The sequence below is a fragment of the Corythoichthys intestinalis genome, chromosome 9, assembly GCF_030265065.1.
Source record: "Corythoichthys intestinalis isolate RoL2023-P3 chromosome 9, ASM3026506v1, whole genome shotgun sequence".
NCBI lineage: Eukaryota > Metazoa > Chordata > Actinopteri > Syngnathiformes > Syngnathidae > Corythoichthys > Corythoichthys intestinalis.
This window is the reverse complement of record NC_080403.1, coordinates 57,402,255-57,420,666: the sequence shown is the minus strand read 5'-3', so window position 1 is coordinate 57,420,666 and position 18,412 is coordinate 57,402,255. Positions and strand designations below refer to the sequence as shown.

General features: G+C 37.9%; 1 protein-coding gene across 2 annotated transcripts in view; it reads right to left on the bottom strand.

The window, feature by feature from the left end:
- The window catches only part of mdm4 (MDM4 regulator of p53), a 31,820-nt gene extending 16,567 nt beyond the window's left edge, over positions 1-15,253 (bottom strand). The window contains exons 1-6 of one of the 2 annotated variants that reach the window (XM_057845725.1): positions 15,065-15,253; positions 10,944-11,031; positions 10,783-10,857; positions 10,430-10,563; positions 5,840-5,889; positions 5,490-5,554 (exon numbers count right to left, since the gene is read on the bottom strand). In XM_057845725.1, the coding sequence (XP_057701708.1) occupies positions 5,490-5,554; positions 5,840-5,889; positions 10,430-10,563; positions 10,783-10,857; positions 10,944-11,015 (396 nt within the window). In that variant the 5' untranslated portion in view covers positions 11,016-11,031; positions 15,065-15,253. Of the gene's footprint in view, positions 1-5,489; positions 5,555-5,839; positions 5,890-10,429; positions 10,564-10,782; positions 10,858-10,943; positions 11,032-15,064 lie in introns of those variants that run through there. The other variant, XM_057845726.1, reaches the window with a different exon arrangement.
- Between the last annotated feature and the right edge of the window lie 3,159 nt (positions 15,254-18,412).

The window sequence follows — 18,412 nt, the reverse complement described above, 5'->3', positions numbered from 1 at the left end:
TACCACATGACTACTTAACGGCTGGTGCATCGCTCATAAGTTTTATTATTTTGTTTCATATACATAGGCATTGTGTATATTTTGCTTGTTTATAGTCAAATGTAGTTATGGCGCTAGTCAGGGCCGTGCAAAGACTGATGGATGGGCAGGTGCTCACAGATCAAAAGGGACACAAGAATTTAATAGACCGTACAACAACTTTCGGTTTAACCAGCTTTTCAGTAAAACTGGCTGTGACTGACTTTAATTGAGAGGTGGGAATAGTGAATAGAAATTAACACTGTCATCAACACTTTCAGGCTGTGACTCTCTCAGTCTTTGCCTCTTTTCTTCCTTCACCCTCTATAGACCCTACCCACCGATGTCACAAAATCACGTGATCGCTGTATTGTTCCGCCCCCTTGTCCGTCATTTTGTGTCTGTATTATCAATGGTCTCAATTGATCGAGCAATTTATAATGCATTTCATGGAAGACCCGGTGCTTTCGGATGCCGTAAACTCACTTGATGCGTTGCATAAAAGGCGTTATGTGGAAAAGCTTCAGTTTATCCATTCGCCAGATCCATATTTGATGCCTAAATCGATGTTTTTCGACCCGCTGTCTCCGCCGTATTTGCCTGACATCTGCTAGCTACCCTGATATGCACAACTATCTTGTCCACAAAAAAATCAGCCTATTCTCACGAAAGTTTGAAAAACTTTAAGAGCTTGGAGGCTTATAAATACTTCGTTGCTGGTTGGGTGAAACAGGTCCTCGTCCACGAAAATTCGGCAGGAATCTATCTTGTGCTTAGAAAGGTGAGTTACGAAATTTTCAATTCAAAATATTTTGTTCTTGCTAACATCCACTGTCAAGTCTAATGTATTTCATGTCATTTGTCAATGGAGTTAGGGCTTTTAATGTTTATATGGTTTAGTGATAGCACTCTCACTACATACATACGTGTATGTTGTCGTCGATTAGCCTAGCAATGATCTTAATTGTGGTTGTCAGCCCAAAACCCTCTAAATATATATTAAATGCATCTTACCAGATACAAAATGACTACTACATAATCTGTGGTAATCGTTTGGAGCCCAGTTTTCTCGTCGAAGTGCAGCAGCCCATCTCGCTCTCTCCTCTCCGGGTCTCTCGGAATCCGGTAGAACTTCAAGTCTCTCCGTCTATCTTCTCTGTTATTGCAACCGACCGCCACACACGCCTTCACCATTTTGATTATTAATGTTAACGAGCAGAAAAACACGTCGTAAATAGGAGGAATGTACGTAGCCGTAACAGGTAAACACGATGTGTTGACGGACAATTGGGCGGCACCAGTCAGGAGGGCGGAGTTGTGACGTCACGTGGGTAGGGTCTATATCAAAACTTCCTTCAACTTTTTATTATTTATCAACTTCAATTATTAAAGTAGAAAACTATTTTAGAGAAATTATATGTTATTAATTTTTTTAATCCCCACAATAAACCGGGTGTAAGAATTTTCACAATTTGCTCGAACACGGTTTATAAGGGTAACACCCTTTCCAACCACCAGATGTCCTCACAACACACCCAGGTCAAAGAGGAACAACTTGCAGGGTGGGGGGGCTTAGCTGCACACAGATGGCTTTTTTTTTTTTTTTTTTTTTTTTTTAAAAGGTGTTTTCGGTGTCAAAGCACTCGGCAGCTTGTCTGCACAGTCGGCCTGCACACACATACGCACCAAAAAACAAACAAACAAAAAAGCCAAGTCAAAAGGGGTGCTTTGGGCATGTAGGGGCAAAGGGGCAGGTGCTCAAGCACCCTCCACCCCCCTTCTGCACGTGCCCGGTGCTAGTATTACCCTGCGTGCAATAGGACCACCTATGGAGCCACAGGACGTTATATACATAGAAGTGTACGGTACTCTACACTGCCCGACTGGTAGAGTTTAAACCAAACTTTATTCAACATTTGGGGATGATTTTCACGCCTCCTCTGCTTTTTAGAATAACAAGATGGACAACACAGTCGTTACATTATTGCGTTGCTAAGCGTGTGAATTACATGATGAATAATTTTTTCCTAATGTGAAGCGAAAAGCATAAAATACTTTTCATGGAATGACTTTTTCGTATCCCGATGCTTCATACGAAAATTCATTCACTTCCTCGTATACAACGTCCCGTTGGCCCATTGGTAGTCCCAATTTTGTACAGTTCCGATTCCACGTTTCGATTCCGGCTCCAAATGATTCCGATTCTTTTAATAGGCAGGGTAATAAAAAATGAAAAGTTTATATTAATTCAACTTCTCGATTTTTTTTTTTTTAAATTATATGAACTTTCAATTAACTTTGCTATCAATCTGACACTTTAACTTGTATATAAATATCAGTCTTTCAACTTGAATATGTTGAAGTTTCTTTCCACAGGAGTTTATTATGTTTAGTTTTCAGATGCCTGCGGAGAAAATTATTTTGCCTATGTTTTAGAGTGTCTTATGCTGCAGGCATTTATTGTATTGCATTGTTTGTTTTAGGTGGTATTTCTATACGTTTGTTAAGGCCTGTGTGATCTTAAGATGTCTACTTTTTAAGTTTGATTCCTTTCTAAACTGATAAATTGTTCATCCGTCCACAAGATGTCACTATTGTAACTCCGGACTCTACCGTTTTTCTTTGGTTTTGCTGTATGCAATTGGCTTCCATAGTGGTGACTTATTGGAAGCAGCAGGAAAAAGAACATTAGTTGGAAAAGAATCCTTGAGGTGTACAGATGCTACACACCTCCTCTGCACGACACATCGTTGGGAACCCTTGATAAAACAAATCTCTAAGTTTGCACATTTTAAGAGAGGGTCTGATATAATTTCGATGTGTTTATTCTGTTACTTTGTCGTCATTTATGTGAAGCAAAGCAACACGTTTTTGTACGGAGCTAAATTAGCCACTTCATACGATTTGCTCATAACAGAGCTAGTCTTCATGTGGCTGCTTCTTCGCGGATGTTTAGCAGCTATTTTTTTTCTGGTCTGTGATCAGGGAATCGATTTTTTTTTTTTTTTTAATCGAGCGGTTCCGGGAGAACTGGAGAGTTAGTCCAGTATCCCATTGATGCTTGATGCCCAACCCTAATCGCAATACACGTGAGATAATGAAGTTCTAGCACCACAACTACGTATGACTATAAATGTCAACAAACGAAATACAGGTAGTCCCAGTGTTACAAATGAGTTCTGTTCCTACGCTAGCAACGTACCCTGAATCTCCGCTTAAATCGGGAATTTACCCTTTAAGGCCCCCTAAATCTCAAAATAATTATCCAAAAGCAGGTACTATCCGTCATTTTCAAACTAAAAAATAAGATACTGTGAGGTACAATCAAATACTGCTTACAAGACTCATGTCTAAAAGGAAATGTGTACAGTGGTACCTCTACTTAAAAAATTAATCGGTTCTGGAAGTTGTTTCTTAACTAGAAAATTCCATTAGTAGAGATGCGTTTTCCATGTAAATGTTCTAATCTGTTCTAAGCCCTAATAAAATTCAGACATAAATCTTTTATATTGCATAAAAATGCATCAAACCATGAAACAAATAAATTATTGCACAATAAACATAAAATCTAAGTTGCGCATAATGTAAAAAAACGAGAATAGAGTAACGAATAAAATATTAGAGGCAAATGAAGACGCTACGGTACACACATACACATATAGTAGAAGTCCCTCTTAGCCAATTGGATGCTAGGAATGCTAGGCAATAGCCAATGGCAGAGCAGCAATAACTATGTTACGTTCAGTAAAATCTGGGGTACCAGCCATACTATATTTTTGCCTTTTGTATTCTGAAAATTCTTTCGTAACAAGAGGCAATATTTTCCCGTTGAGGTGTGGCTTAAATTGAAAATTCTGTATGAAGAGGTGTTCTTAAGTAGGGGTACCACTGTATTGTGCTTTTTTTCTTTCTGTGTAATTGTGAAATGTATATTTGTCAGTTATCGTGAACTGGAAATAGTGTTAATAAAAAACAAACTTAAACCCAGTGGAATAAGATTCAGAGTGGAAAAAGACAGAGACAAAGGGTAAATGAGAGAACAAAAAGACAAACAGGTAAACAAGACGAAGTTTGTGGGTTCTCAATAGGCCATGGTTTGACTGGGAGCTGCGATCCTCCATTTCGAAGCAGAGAAGAGAACTCTGAGACAGACAGAGAAAGTGACTCTGTCCCCCATCCAAAGTGGAGCCGGTGGGGCGCGCCAAAGAGGCGGGGCCTGCCACTGCGTCGCACCGAGGATGGGGTTGTACAGAGACGGTGCCACTCTGTACAGAAGGACACCGACGAAGACGGCAGCCCCCTCCACCTCATCTCGTCTCAATACACACACACAATCTGACAGGGCGAATGAGTGGCTTTATTCCCTTTTGCGTACTTCCTTATAATATGTATTTACATATTGTCACTATTGGGCAAAATCCTCAAAAAGTGGTCAATATCCTTTTTTTTTCCCCACATGCAAATAGATACAAATTGCCACATTACTTTTTTCACGTTGTTAACAGAGGTGGGTAGTAACGTGTTATATTTATTTATAAGCTGTTGAAATTTTTTTTTTTGCTATTTTAGTCAAAAACGTATATATTATATACTGCTATTGATCCTGAAAATATGATTTCATAAGAATTTTCATCTGAAAAGCTGTGTACATCAGGCGGCCTGTAGCTACATCCACTAACAGACTAGCATTGTACTTCAACATATTTACGTAAAATAAATGCTAACTGCACTGTTTTTTTTTTTTTTTTTGCTTTTAACCAAGAATCGAGAGTGTTTTACCTCCATATCTACCGTATAAAGAATTAAGGGATTTAAAAATTTATTCATAAGAATTTTCACCGGAAAAGCTCTGTTTACATCAGGCGGCCGCTAGCTACATTCACTAACAGACTAGCACTGTACTTTGACATATTTACGTAAAATAAATGCTAACTGCACGTTTTGGTTTTTTTTTGCTTTTAGCCAAGAATTGAGACTGTTTTATGTCCATATCTAGAAAAAAATTAGGCATTTAAGGCTTTATTCACAAGAATTTTCAACGAAAACAGCTCTTTGTGATTCCACTTGGTCAGCTTTGACGGCCCCACCAACAATGCAGGCCCTCTATTTATCGGCCCCGCACCCCTTCTATGATAGAGGTAAAAAAAAAAAATCAAAAGCTTTTCCTGAATAAATTTCTGACTCCAAAATCTGTTAAAAACATAATATTTTGGTAACAAATGGTGGACTGGGTCCCATAATAGGCATAACCATCTTTCAACTAAAATGTTCAGGTTTATCTTGGCTTCATGACAATCCCCCAAATGTCTTCAATACAATCCCCTAAACTTTTCCTAATCAGCGCTTAAGAATGTTTCAATTAGGCACTCTTGACAGAATGAATCACTTGAATTCAGGTTATGAGTTGTGTGGTGGTGAGACGAGAAAGGTTGGGGGCTCCGTTTCTTCCAAGCACCATGATTCAGTTTTACCTGACCGCGATCCTCCACTCCGCCCTCAACACACTCATGGCCCACAGAAAGATTCTCTGCAGCGTCTGCATTTCAGATAAGACATAGTAACAGAAACAAGAACGCCACCACACACGCATACTAAGCTTTTTTTTTTCTCTCTCTCTCTCTCTGTTGACTTGTAGTAAAAGGCTTGCACTGTTGTCGTTGTTATTCTTCTGCCCTGACCCTCAAGAAACACACATCCAACACAAGCACACACTTCAGGAATATACAGTAATATGACTGTAAAATAACCAAAAAACTGAGTAATATTTAAGAGATCAATATGACAAAGAGTGACAAGTCATTGACAATTTTATGTAACTTACCGGCATTACCAAGAATGACGATGTATTTCTTGAGCATTTCATACACCGGGCTGTTAAAATAATAAAGATAAATTAATATATTTAAAAAAAAAAAAAAATACACTAATGAAAAAGCACTGACATATGACAAAGTTTTGTGTGTACTATTGTTGTTTTCGTCAAGGATGACGAAAGGAAAATATTTCATCAATGAGCATTTTTTTTCATGCCAATGACGGGGCTATCACGGACTAAAAATGTGTCTTGGGAGACTAAAACATAACTAGACGAATGCTGGTTTTCTTCTGATTAGACGAAAATGTGACACAGTTTCTGTCGCGTTCACAATGCGTGAGATTTGCTTATTGTTACTGGTGCACGATAATTATCGGTCCGATAATAGGAATTATGATGTCATCCCGATAAATCCAATAACATTTATAATAGGACTGATAATATGTACTGTTCTGGCTTTGCAGTTTACACAATAGACCCTACTCACCTACGTCACAAAATGGGCGTGTCGCTGTTTCCGGCCGCCATATTGTACCTATTTTTTAGACCTATTCTCATTGTTTTCAAGTTATAGAGCAATTCATGGAAGCCCCGGTGTTATCTGACGCTGTAAACTCATTGGATGCGTTGCATAAAAGGCGTTACGTGGAAAAGCTTCAGTTTATCCATTCGCCAGATCCGTATTTGATGCCTAAATCGATGTTTTTCGACCCGCTGGCTTCGCCGTATTTGCCTGACATCTGCTATCCTGATATTTACTACTATCTTGTCCTCACAAAATCAGCCTATTCTCACGAAAGTTTGAAAAACTTTAAGAGCTTGGAGGCTTATAAATGCTACGTTGCTGGTTGGGTGAAACAGGTCCTCGTACACGAAAATTCGGCAGGAATCTTGTGCTCGGAAGGTGAGTTACGAAATTTTCAATTCAAAATCTTTTGTTCTTGCTAACATCCACTGTCAAGTCTAATGTATTTCATGTCATTTGTCAATGGAACTAGGGCTTTTAATGTTTATATGGTTTAGCGATAGCACTCTCACTACATACATATATAATATGTAATAAATATGAAGTGCGATAGCACTACTCCAGATTGTCGCTAGTTGAATTTATTTTTTGGCTTTTAGCTTCAATAGTGAAATTGTAAATTAATTGTATGACAACTGTCTGATTATCCCCTTATAATTATATATTTTTAGGTAGTTCATTCACAACGTCTGGGTGTATGTTGTCGACGATTAGCCTAGCAATCATCTTAATTGTGGTTGTCAGCCCAAAACCCAATAAATATATATTAAATGCATCTTACCAGATATAAAATGACTACTACATAATCTGTGGTAGTCGTTTGGAGCCCAGTTTTCTCGTCGAATTGCAGCAGTCAATCTCGGTCTCCTCTTCGGGTCTCTCGGAATACGGTAAAACTTCAAGTCTCTCCGTCTATCTTCTCTGTTTTTGCAACCGACCGCCACACACGACTTCACCATTTTGATTATTAAAGTTAACAAGCAGAAAAACACGCCATAATAGGAGGAATTTACGAAGCGCTAATGTATTAACATGACGAGTATACGGACAACATGGCGCGGGGGTGTGGCTGTGACGTCACGTGAGTAGGGTCTATAGTATGAGAAATCAGTTGACCATTTGCGGGGCATTTCTCCCACCTGCTGGTCAGAATAATTTAATGTACCTATTTTTTGTTACAGTAGTTTGGTTCAATCACTTACACATTGCGGTGTCTAGCGGTAGCATTGACAGTCGTAAATGCTTTCTGTTACGTTTCCACCTCGGAAATATATCTAAGTATTTTATGTTTACTATTACATATGGATGTGCAAAATATGTTTACATCAGCGGTGAAGGGTCATATGTACAGAACTTCATAAGTTGTGTTATAGAAGCCAGCCAATGCTTTAGTAGCTCAAGCTAGTGTGCTATGCTATACATATAATAGTCATGTCTATAAGTGTATTGTGCAGTTTGTTGTATATTGAGTATTGAATATGTGTATTTTTCTGTTGTACTTTCACAATATTAAGACGAGTGTCTTCCCATAAAAAGAAAAGACCAAGCCTTGTGGTTTATGGAAGTGCATTCATTCTTAGCTGGCTGTTGGGCAGTGCAGAAGTGAAACGCACTGTTTTGTTCATGTCATTATGAAAAATCTAGGGCTGTCAAACGATTAAAATTTTGAACCGAGTTAATTACAGCTTAAAAATTAATGAATCGCAATTAATCGCAATTCAAACCATCTATAAAATATGCCATATTTTTCTTTAAATTATTGTTGGAATGGAAAGATAAACAAGATGTGATATATACATTCAACATATGGTACATAAGTACTGTATTTGTTTATTATAACAATAAATCAACAAGATGGCATTAACATTATTAACATTCTGTTAAAGCGATCCATGGATAGAAAGACTTGTAGTCCTTAAAAGATAAATGTTAGTCAAAGTTATAGAAATTTTATATTAAAACCCCTCTTAATGTTTTCGTTTTAATAAAATTTGTAAAATTTTCAATCAAAAAATAAACTGGTAGCCCGCCATTGTTGATGTCAATAATTACACAATGCTCATAGGTGCTTAAGCCTATAAAATCAGTCGCACCCAAGCGCCAGCAGAGGGTGACAAAACTCCAAAAAACACAAGTAACAAGTTGGCATTGCACTGTGCTGTCATTTTAATCTGTTTGAGCGGGGCATGTGCGTTAATTGCGTCAAAAAAAATTACCACCCGTTAGCGCGATAATTTTGAAAGCCCTAGAAAAATCTGATGAGATCAAAGGCAAATCTATGTTGAATCCACCACTATTTTTTTTTATTTTTTAAAACCTCCAAGTGTTCAAAAACTATCGGCTTTGAGGAGCAGGAAGTTATCGATATCGGTTTCAAAAAATGGATATCGTGCACCCCTACTTAATGTATGTGTAATTAGTCAGCTTTCATCTTAGCAACGTTAGGGTCGTGTCACTCGAGATATTTGCCGCGCCAGCCTCCAGTTCGGTGTTTAGGATCAGTTCAAGCAAGGCTGCGCTCCAGGCTTACTTGTTTGGAATCTCATGGTAAGATCTGATTTTACATCTTGGTAAGAGACAATATGCGATGTTGCTTCAGCCTTTCAAGGTATGTGCTGAGTGATCATCACAAACTAAATGTAACTCATAGCGTTAGCGTTAGCATAATTTTTTTTGCTAACAATAACGAAAATATTTTGTCGACAAACACTTTTTCATGACGATGACGAGATACAAATCACCAAGTTCGCGTGCTAAAAATTTGTCGTGGGAGACTAAAATATAGTGAGACAAATGCCCGTTTTCGGCTGATATTACTGTAATTTTCACACTATAAGGTACACCTGATTATAAGACGCCATCCACCAAATTTGACACGAAAACGACATTTGTTCATAGATAAGCTGCACTGGACTATATGCTGCAGCTGTCCTCATTGTATTATGGTTTATTTACACCAAAAGATATTAACCGGTAAAACTATATATATTTGACAGCGGCATCATAAGGCCAAATCAACCGCAACAAAGTTTAGAACCAATTGGCTGCAAAGCTTCATTGCTTCAAGAAGTTTCATTTAGCCATCACTGCTCCCTTGGGGAGACAGTTAATCTCTGCTACCAACTCTTGTTGAGGTCCCACATGCCTCCTACCATGCATTGCCCCGCTACAGATGTAAATAATAATCAAAATTCATGTTTTGTGCTAATTATTTCTTCAGTTACTGGTCCAGTTGTTTCATGAATTGCTAGTTATGGTATTTGGTAACACTTTATTTGACAGTGGTGCCATAAGACTGTCATTAATCAATCATAATTATGACATGAAACTGTCATGAGCATTAATGAATGCTTATAACAGATGTCAGTAATCATCACACAATAAATTTACCTCGTACCATGAGCATAGCATTAGCGTTAGCTTTAGCATGGCAAACACGTCGCCCCCCCCCATACAGTTCGTGGTGTCCAAGTGGGTTTAATTCATTGGAAAAAAAATATGTACTGTTTTCCTGCTGTGTGTGTATAATCCTCACGAAGCTGGTGTTGTTGTTATGATGTCCTTCAAGCTAGGCTTCGCTTCAAGCTTGCTTGTTTTAAAACTCATTGAAAGATCTGTTTTCCTATCTTGGCAAAAGACAATATGCAATGTTGCTTTAGCCTTTAAAGGTCTGTGCTGAGTCAACATCACACACTAAATGTAACCTATAGCGTTAGCATTTGGTTTAGCGTCGCGAGCATCCACAGTTTTGTTTTTTTCCGCTATGGCTTACAGTAGTCGAGCTCTGTGCTTCTGGTTGCAAAGAAAATCATTGGAAAACCCTCACCAAGTTAGCGTTATCCTTGTAGAGGCTACAATATGTGCTCGTCTGTCAATGCTCCTTTCAAATGGTTGGATTTTGGGCTCCTTTGAATTTATACAGACGATAACAAATACTGGAGTAAACGTAGACTAAAACTAGCCGAACACTAGCCCATTTTGAAATGGCTAATAAGTATTTTCCTCCAAAAAGATGAAGACGGAAATTAAAAGGGCTGCCAAAAAAAAAAAAAAACACTGGTTTGTAGTACCTTGGGTTCTTCACGGAGAAGCTCTCCACTTCAAGCAGCTCTCCCAAAGGGTCATCCTGGCAGTGGACGATGTGCTGCCTCTGTTTATCGTAGAGTTGCTTTCCCATGATGTACTGGCCTAAGTAGTGCATCACCTGAACAAACACATAACGTTTAGATACAATGGCAAATGCAGGTACAGTGCAAACTCTCTTCTCTCATGAAGTTTAGGTTAGCTTCACGAAGCTAACCTAAAGAATGTATTGTAATGTGGACCTTGAGTTTGTTAATAAAAGCTATCTCTGTGTGTTTGGACTTAGAATGCGTTTCCCACCTGTTAACCAACAAACTGAACATTCCGCTGTACAACAAACCTCTTTCAATGTGAAGACATCCTCCTGGGCTCCAGCAATGCGTAGTATCTGTAGAAGAGGCGCCTTAGGTTGTACCTAAAATTCGTTTGGAAAAAAATAATCATCAATCATGTATTTATGATAAGTGTTATGTGCGATAAATGTTGTTAGTCCAAATGTACCTGATTTCCCTCTCCAGGTAGTCCTCTGCATGCTGTACCAGAGGCAGAGGCCTGGGCTGACAGGGAGCTCATAGTCAACTCTGAGTAACTGTAGCAATCAAAAGAGGGTGGGGGTTAGCACTTAACAGCCGGGATTGTCTCAGGAGTGATTTGTTTAAGGATTCAAGGTAATTATCATATTTTTCGTACCATGCATGCATTTTGAAACGTGAAAAAAAATCAATGGGAGAAATTAGCCGTTACTGCATTGGCATCATAGTTCGCAATATCTACATAAAATAAATGCTAACTCCACGTTTTTTTTTTTTTTTGCTTTTAACCAAGAATCGAGACTGTTTTACGTCCATATCTATGAAGAATTCGGGGATTTAAGCAATTATTCACAATAATTTTCACTGGATGAGCTTGGTTTACATCAGGCGGCCGCTAGGTACATTCACTAACAGACTAGCATTGTACTTCGACATAGTTACCATGTGGCATTTTTTTTTGCCATGTGGCAAAATGGATTTTGCCTTGTGAGATGACATGTTTTGACATGATTTTGACATGTGCCATTTTTTGCCATGTAGCAAAATTGATTTTGCATTTTTTGGACATGTGGCAATATGTATTTTGCCTTGTGAGATTTTTTTTTTGCCATGTGGCATTTTTTGGATATCGTGCACCCCTACTTATTGTATGTGTAATTAGTCAGCTTTCATCTTAGCAACGTTAGGGTCGTGTCACTCGAGATATTTGCTGCGCCAGCCTCCAGTTCGGTGTTTAGGATCAGTTCAAGCAAGGTTGCGCTCCAGGCTTACTTGTTTGGAATCTCATGGTAAGATCTGATTTTACATCTTGGTAAGAGACAATATGCGATGTTGCTTCAGCCTTTCAAGGTATGTGCTGAGTGATCATCACAAACTAAATGTAACTCATAGCGTTAGCGTTAGCATAATTTTTTTTGCTAACAATAACGAAAATATTTTGTCGACAAACACTTTTTCATGACGATGACGAGATACAAATCACCAAGTTCGCGTGCTAAAAATTTGTCGTGGGAGACTAAAATATAGTGAGACAAATGCCCGTTTTCGGCTGATATTACTGTAATTTTCACACTATAAGGTACACCTGATTATAAGACGCCATCCACCAAATTTGACACGAAAACGACATTTGTTCATAGATAGAAAAAAAATCAATGGGAGAAATTAGCCGTTACTGCATTGGCATCATAGTTCGCAATATCTACATAAAATAAATGCTAACTCCACGTTTTTTTTTTGCTTTTAACCAAGAATCGAGACTGTTTTACGTCCATATCTATGAAGAATTCGGGGATTTAAGCAATTATTCACAATAATTTTCACTGGATGAGCTTGGTTTACATCAGGCGGCCGCTAGGTACATTCACTAACAGACTAGCATTGTACTTCGACATAGTTACCATGTGGCATTTTTTTTTGCCATGTGGCAAAATGGATTTTGCCTTGTGAGATGACATGTTTTGACATGATTTTGACATGTGCCATTTTTTGCCATGTAGCAAAATTGATTTTGCATTTTTTTGACATGTGGCAATATGTATTTTGCCTTGTGAGATTTTTTTTTTGCCATGTGGCAAAACCGATTTTGCCTTATGGAATTTTTTTTGACATGTGGCACAAAGGATTTTGACATGTGGCATTTTTTGCCATGTGGTAAAATTGATTTTGCATTTTTTTGCCATGTGGCAATATGCATTTTGCCTTGTGGGATTTTTTTTTTTTTTTTGCCATGTGGCATTTTTTTCTTTGCCATGTGCCAAAATGGATTTTGCCTTGTGGAATTTTTTTTGACATGTGGCACAATGGATTTTGACATGTGGCATTTTTTGCTATGTGGCATTTTTTGCCACGTAGCAAAATTGATTTTACATTTTTTTGCCATGTGGCAATATGCATTTTGCCTTGTGGGATTTTTTTTTTCCATGTGGCATTTTTTCTTTGCCATGTGGAAAAATGGATTTTGCCATGTGACTTTTTTTTGCCATATGGCAAAATGGATTTTTTTTTTTTTTTTTTACATGTGGCATTTGACAATTGGTATATGGCAAAATGGATTTGGATTTTGGAAAATTTGGACATGCATCGTGCAATGTCAATGCGCTGTAATGCTAAGTGTATGGTCAAAAATCCTAGCCACACATGTTTTTGTGCCACTTAAAAGGAATGGAAAAATTGGACGTGCATAGCCGTCAATGGCATGGACGTGCATGGCCTTAAAAGCTTCCGTATACCCCCAAAAATGCCACATACCCCCCCCCAAAAAATGTGACAAACCAAAATCCATTTTGCCACATACCAAAAAAATGCCACACGTCAAAATCCATTTTGCCACATGGCAAAAAAAATGCCACATGGCAAAATCAATTTTGCCACATGTCCAAAAAAAAGCCACATGTATAACCTATTTTGCCACATGGCAAAAAAATGCCACATGGCAAAATCCATTTTGCCACATGGCAAAATTTTGCCACATGGCAAAAAAAATGCCACATGACAAAATCCATTTTGCCACATGGCAAATACCACTTTTGGTTCTCGGCCCTGCTGGAGCAATAATCAATGGATTGCTCATGTGGTTGGCGGACAACTGACTGTGATTATACACTTAGCCACTAGGTGGTACCATGCACACATGATACTACCGAGAAATGAACCCTTTCTCGGACTAATTGGCTAGTGCTGCAACGATTAATAGATTAACTCGAGTATTCGATAAGAAAAAAAGATTCAAATTAAATTTTGCTGCTTCGAGTGTTTAATTAAAGTGACGGTGTAATGGTTTATTTTGAAAGTGTTTGCATTTAGTTTTACTGATTTGGGTGGATACATTGTCTCATTTCACATGGCTGAATCCAGCTGCTCCCTGTTAAGACCAAAATAAGCTAAGCTTTTGTTTGGACTAATGTTTTTGAATGTATTCGTAATTTAGTTTATTGGTATTTTTAGCCTATTTTTGTGGGAATGTGTGTCTGAACTATTTGTTAGGAGCATTGTTTAAAAAAAAAAAAAAAGTTAGAATTTTATAGCATTTAAGCTAGCGGACTTTGCTATGTACGTTAGCCAATTGTCCTTTTGTTGTACATAGATCCTCATTTATTTATTTATTTTCATACTGTTTGAGGCTCAGCTCAGGTATTTTAATTTTTCATGTTCCTTATCCGATTACTTGATTATTAGAACGAACTAGTTCATCGATTAATCGACTATCGCTGCAGCCCTACAATTGGTCAATCCATCATGAGGCTTAATCTCACCATTGCTATTGATTAGTGTTGTTTTCTTATAAATTCTATTTGAGAGTATTTACAAAAAACAAAATTGTGTTAAAGGGGCGTTTTTTCTCTGCTAGACAAATCAAGCAGTCATTCACGTTCATATTTCAAATTATTTTAACTTTCATTTCAGTGATGTAAATTCAACACAAAACGAAGTGCTGAAATTTTGATTGAAGAAAAAAAAATGATACAGCTTACCCGCTATCACTCCTTATTTGCATAACAAAAAAATAATAGGCAACATCACAGTGGCAATGCGCCAATTATTAATGAACCTTCCCCACCTTTAACTTTCGTTCGATTTTGAATTTTCAACATTGCGTCTGTGAGCGTTGTAGAATTCAAGCAAATTTAAAAAAATGTGAAAAAGATGACTTCGAATTTTTTGTCCAAGTGCCCATCTGAACCGAACACGTCTCATCAATTGCTTTTGTATGTTTTCATCACAAAGAAACTTTATGTACGCCTTGTAATTACTACCATGTCACACAAAAAAGCACTACAAATCTTAAAAGAAATCCCAGCTTATTAACGCTAATTATATTCCATCCCTAGTGACAGCTGCAAACACGCCACGTTGAACAATTATAGCGTTAGCGTTAAACATTAATGGCCGCAAATAAAGGCAAAACACACGAAGTAAATTACAACCTAAAGCAAGCACCTGATGCATAAACTAGTGTAAAATTGTTTTTGAGGGGCTGGTAACAGATCTGTCAAACGTACCTAAGCGTGTGACTATTTAAACGAAGCTAACATTTAGCGTACTAGCCCAATACTGAACAATACGATGTTTTAAAACAAATGTCCTCACCGAAATGAACTGGCATCACTTTAACGTTGTTACTTTGCTCCGTCCATATGGCTGGTTTCTGAGACAAACTGCCATTTTTGGAATAAAACTGAGTCCAAAGACGAGGTTTTAGACGCTAGCTAAGTGGAAGCTAAGGAGTTAGCTGAAACTGAAATTCAAAACGAACGGAATTTCCGGTAGAAACGCTGCGTTGTTGAGGAAGTTAGAGCCCTCTAGTGTTCAGGAGACACAATAGGCTGCTGCTGGGTTGAGTATGTCTTTATTATTCAGTCCAAAAAAAGTTCCTACAATTCAACTATTTTTTTTTTTTTCAATCGAAGAAAAAAATAAATAAATAAAGAGTTTTGATGCAAATTTAAATTTGAGTCCTAAAAGAATGCATGTGAACACTATTTGTCTTTGAAGATTTGTTTCAATCAAAAAAAAAAAAGTTTTTGGATTCAAGTAATGTTGTTTTTCAGTGGCGCCACCAGGGGGTGGCCAGGGGTGGCCACGGCCACACCTATAAATTGGGTGGCCACCCCACTGGCCACCCCGCTTGCCAGTGTATTGTTAGATTGTTGTAGCATCAGTTATGCATTTCATCCCATTCATTCATTCATTCATTTTCCATGTCGCTTTTCCTCACGAGGGTCAAATGAATGCATTTATTTTGTTTTGTTAAATGTAGGGCTGTCAAATGTATCGCGTTAACAGGCAGTATTTTTTTTAAAAATTAATCACGTGAAAATATTTATCGCAATTAACGCATTCGCGGTACGACTCATTCACGCATTGCCGCAAACAGCCAACAATGGCGGCGTTTTTATATACAGAGACAAGAGGCAGTGTCAAGTAAGTGGAGTAGATACAAGCATTCATTGGGGCCGTGCTTTTAATTGGCAAAAGCTTCGTCATCTCTCCCACAGCAACTATAAACATTGTGGGAAGCGACGGTGGAAGAATGACAGGAGTTGATCTTAACACCCTGTAGTGTACCCAACGCAGAGAAGATATAGCATTTGCAGCCACCACACACAGTCATGGTTGCACCACTTCCCATCATGCATTTGGGCAGAACAGTTAAGTTGCTACAGTATCATTTACTGAAAGCTCAACAAACACTAGACGGCAATATATAGTCACAATAAACAAACTCACATTTATCCTTTAAGGATAACAAGTCTTTCTATCCGTGGATCCCTTTCACAGAAAGAATGTTAATAATGTTAATGCCATTTTGTGGCTTTATTGTTATAATAAACAAATACTGTACTTATGTACAGTATGTTGAATGTATATATCAGTCTTATCTTTCCATTCCAACTATAATTTACAGAAAAATATGGCATATTTTAGAGATGGTTTGAATTGCGATGACTTATGATTAATTAATTTTTAAGCTGTGATTAACTCGATTAAAAATGTTAAACGTTTGACAGCCATAGTTAAATGTACACCTTATGCCTAATATATACATAACACAATAAAACAGTTGTTGTGGAACTCAAAATGTTGACTGGACAGTTATGGACTATGCACATTCAGATCATTAGTAACATCAAATATTACACAATACACCAAAGTATATCAGTAGCCGTGTCCTTAAGTCTTCCTGATAGTTTTCCCCTGACCTTTTTACTGCAATAATATAATGAAAACCTGAAATTATGGCTTTTAGTTTTGGCCACCCCAAGATTTTAAGTGGCCCCATCTGGCCACCCCTATGAAAAATTTCTGGAGGCGCCACTGTTTTGTGTTAAGGCCATATTTTGGGTAGGACATTTGTGTCTGTATAATTCAATCAAAAATTAAGTTACTTCAGAAATAAAAATATTTTAGACTCAAAAATTTTCATTTGAACGCTTACAATAATTTTCGCATTATAAGGCGCACCTGACTATAAGCCGCCACCCACCAATTTGGCACGAAAATGGCATTTGGTCATAGATAAGCCGCACTGTATTAGGGGAATATTTACACCAAAAGATATTAACCAGTTACACTTTGACAGCGACATCATACGACTGAAATAAGCCCAAATGAACCACCATGAAGCTTTCAACCAATTGGCTGCTAAGCTTCATTGCTTCAAGAAGCTTCATTTGGCCATCACTGCTCCCTTAGGGGCGACAGTCAACCCCTTCTGCCACCTACTTTCAACACTGTTGTCATCCAACATGCCTCCTAGCATGCGTAGCAGCGCTACCGATGTAAATAACAATCAAAATTCATGTTCCGTGCCAATTATTTCTTCAGTTACTGTTCCAGTTGTTTCATCAATGCTGATTATGGTATTTGGTAACACTGCGTTTGACAGTGGCGCCATAAAACTGTCATTAGAACATCAAAATTATGACATGACACTGTCATTAGTATTAATGAATGCTTATAACAGATGTCATTTAGTGTTATCCGGCAAATTATCTCACTTTTGAATGGGTGTAAAAAATCCAAGCAGGACATAAATTGATTTAGTGACATAACTTGCCAGATGACACGCAATGACATAAGCATTCAGTAATGCCCATGATTGTGTCATGTCATGATTATGACGGTCTTATGACGCCACTGTCAAATACAGCTTCACCTATTAACCCAAATAAATCAATCACGTGGTAGCAGAGGTTGACTGTCTCTCCCATGGGAGCAGTTATGGCCAAATGAAGCATCTTGAAACATTGAAGTTTTGCAGCCAATTGGTTCAAAGTTTCATGGTCGTTCATTTGGTCTTATGAAAGTTGTATGATGCCGCTGTCAAATAAAGTGTTACCAGTTAATATTGTAGAAATATATTTCCATTTATTTACATAATCATATGTGAACGATGTAACATTTCTTTCTTCCATATTTGCACAGGGTTTGTCTGCTCAGCATTGTATGTAATTTGATCAGGGCAGGGGGGTTGTACATTCCAACCAAGAGACCCTCCCGAGTGAGAAGGGGAGAAAAAGAGTCGGAGCTGAAAGGCGGGAGGCACTTTTTTCTTTGTCTTGGTACCATGTCTTGTCTCTCCTGTTTGTGTGTCTTTAAGTGTAAATTATTTTTTTTCTTCCCCGAATTCTGTGTCATCATCTCCTGTTTGTTATAAGAATAAAACAACCTGTAACATGGAATAATCGACTCTTTTCCTTCAATATCTTATGGTGTAAATATCCCATTATACAGTGAGGACAGCGGCGGCTTATAGTCCAGTGCGGCTTATCTATGAACAAATGTCGTTTTCGTGTCAAATTTGGTGGGTGGCGGCTTATAGTCAGGTGCGCCTTATAGTGGGAAAATTACGGTACTGTAAAAATTATAGTACTGTAACATGTTTGGAACTTTTGTTCAAATAAAAAAATTAGGGCTGTCAAACGATTAAAATTT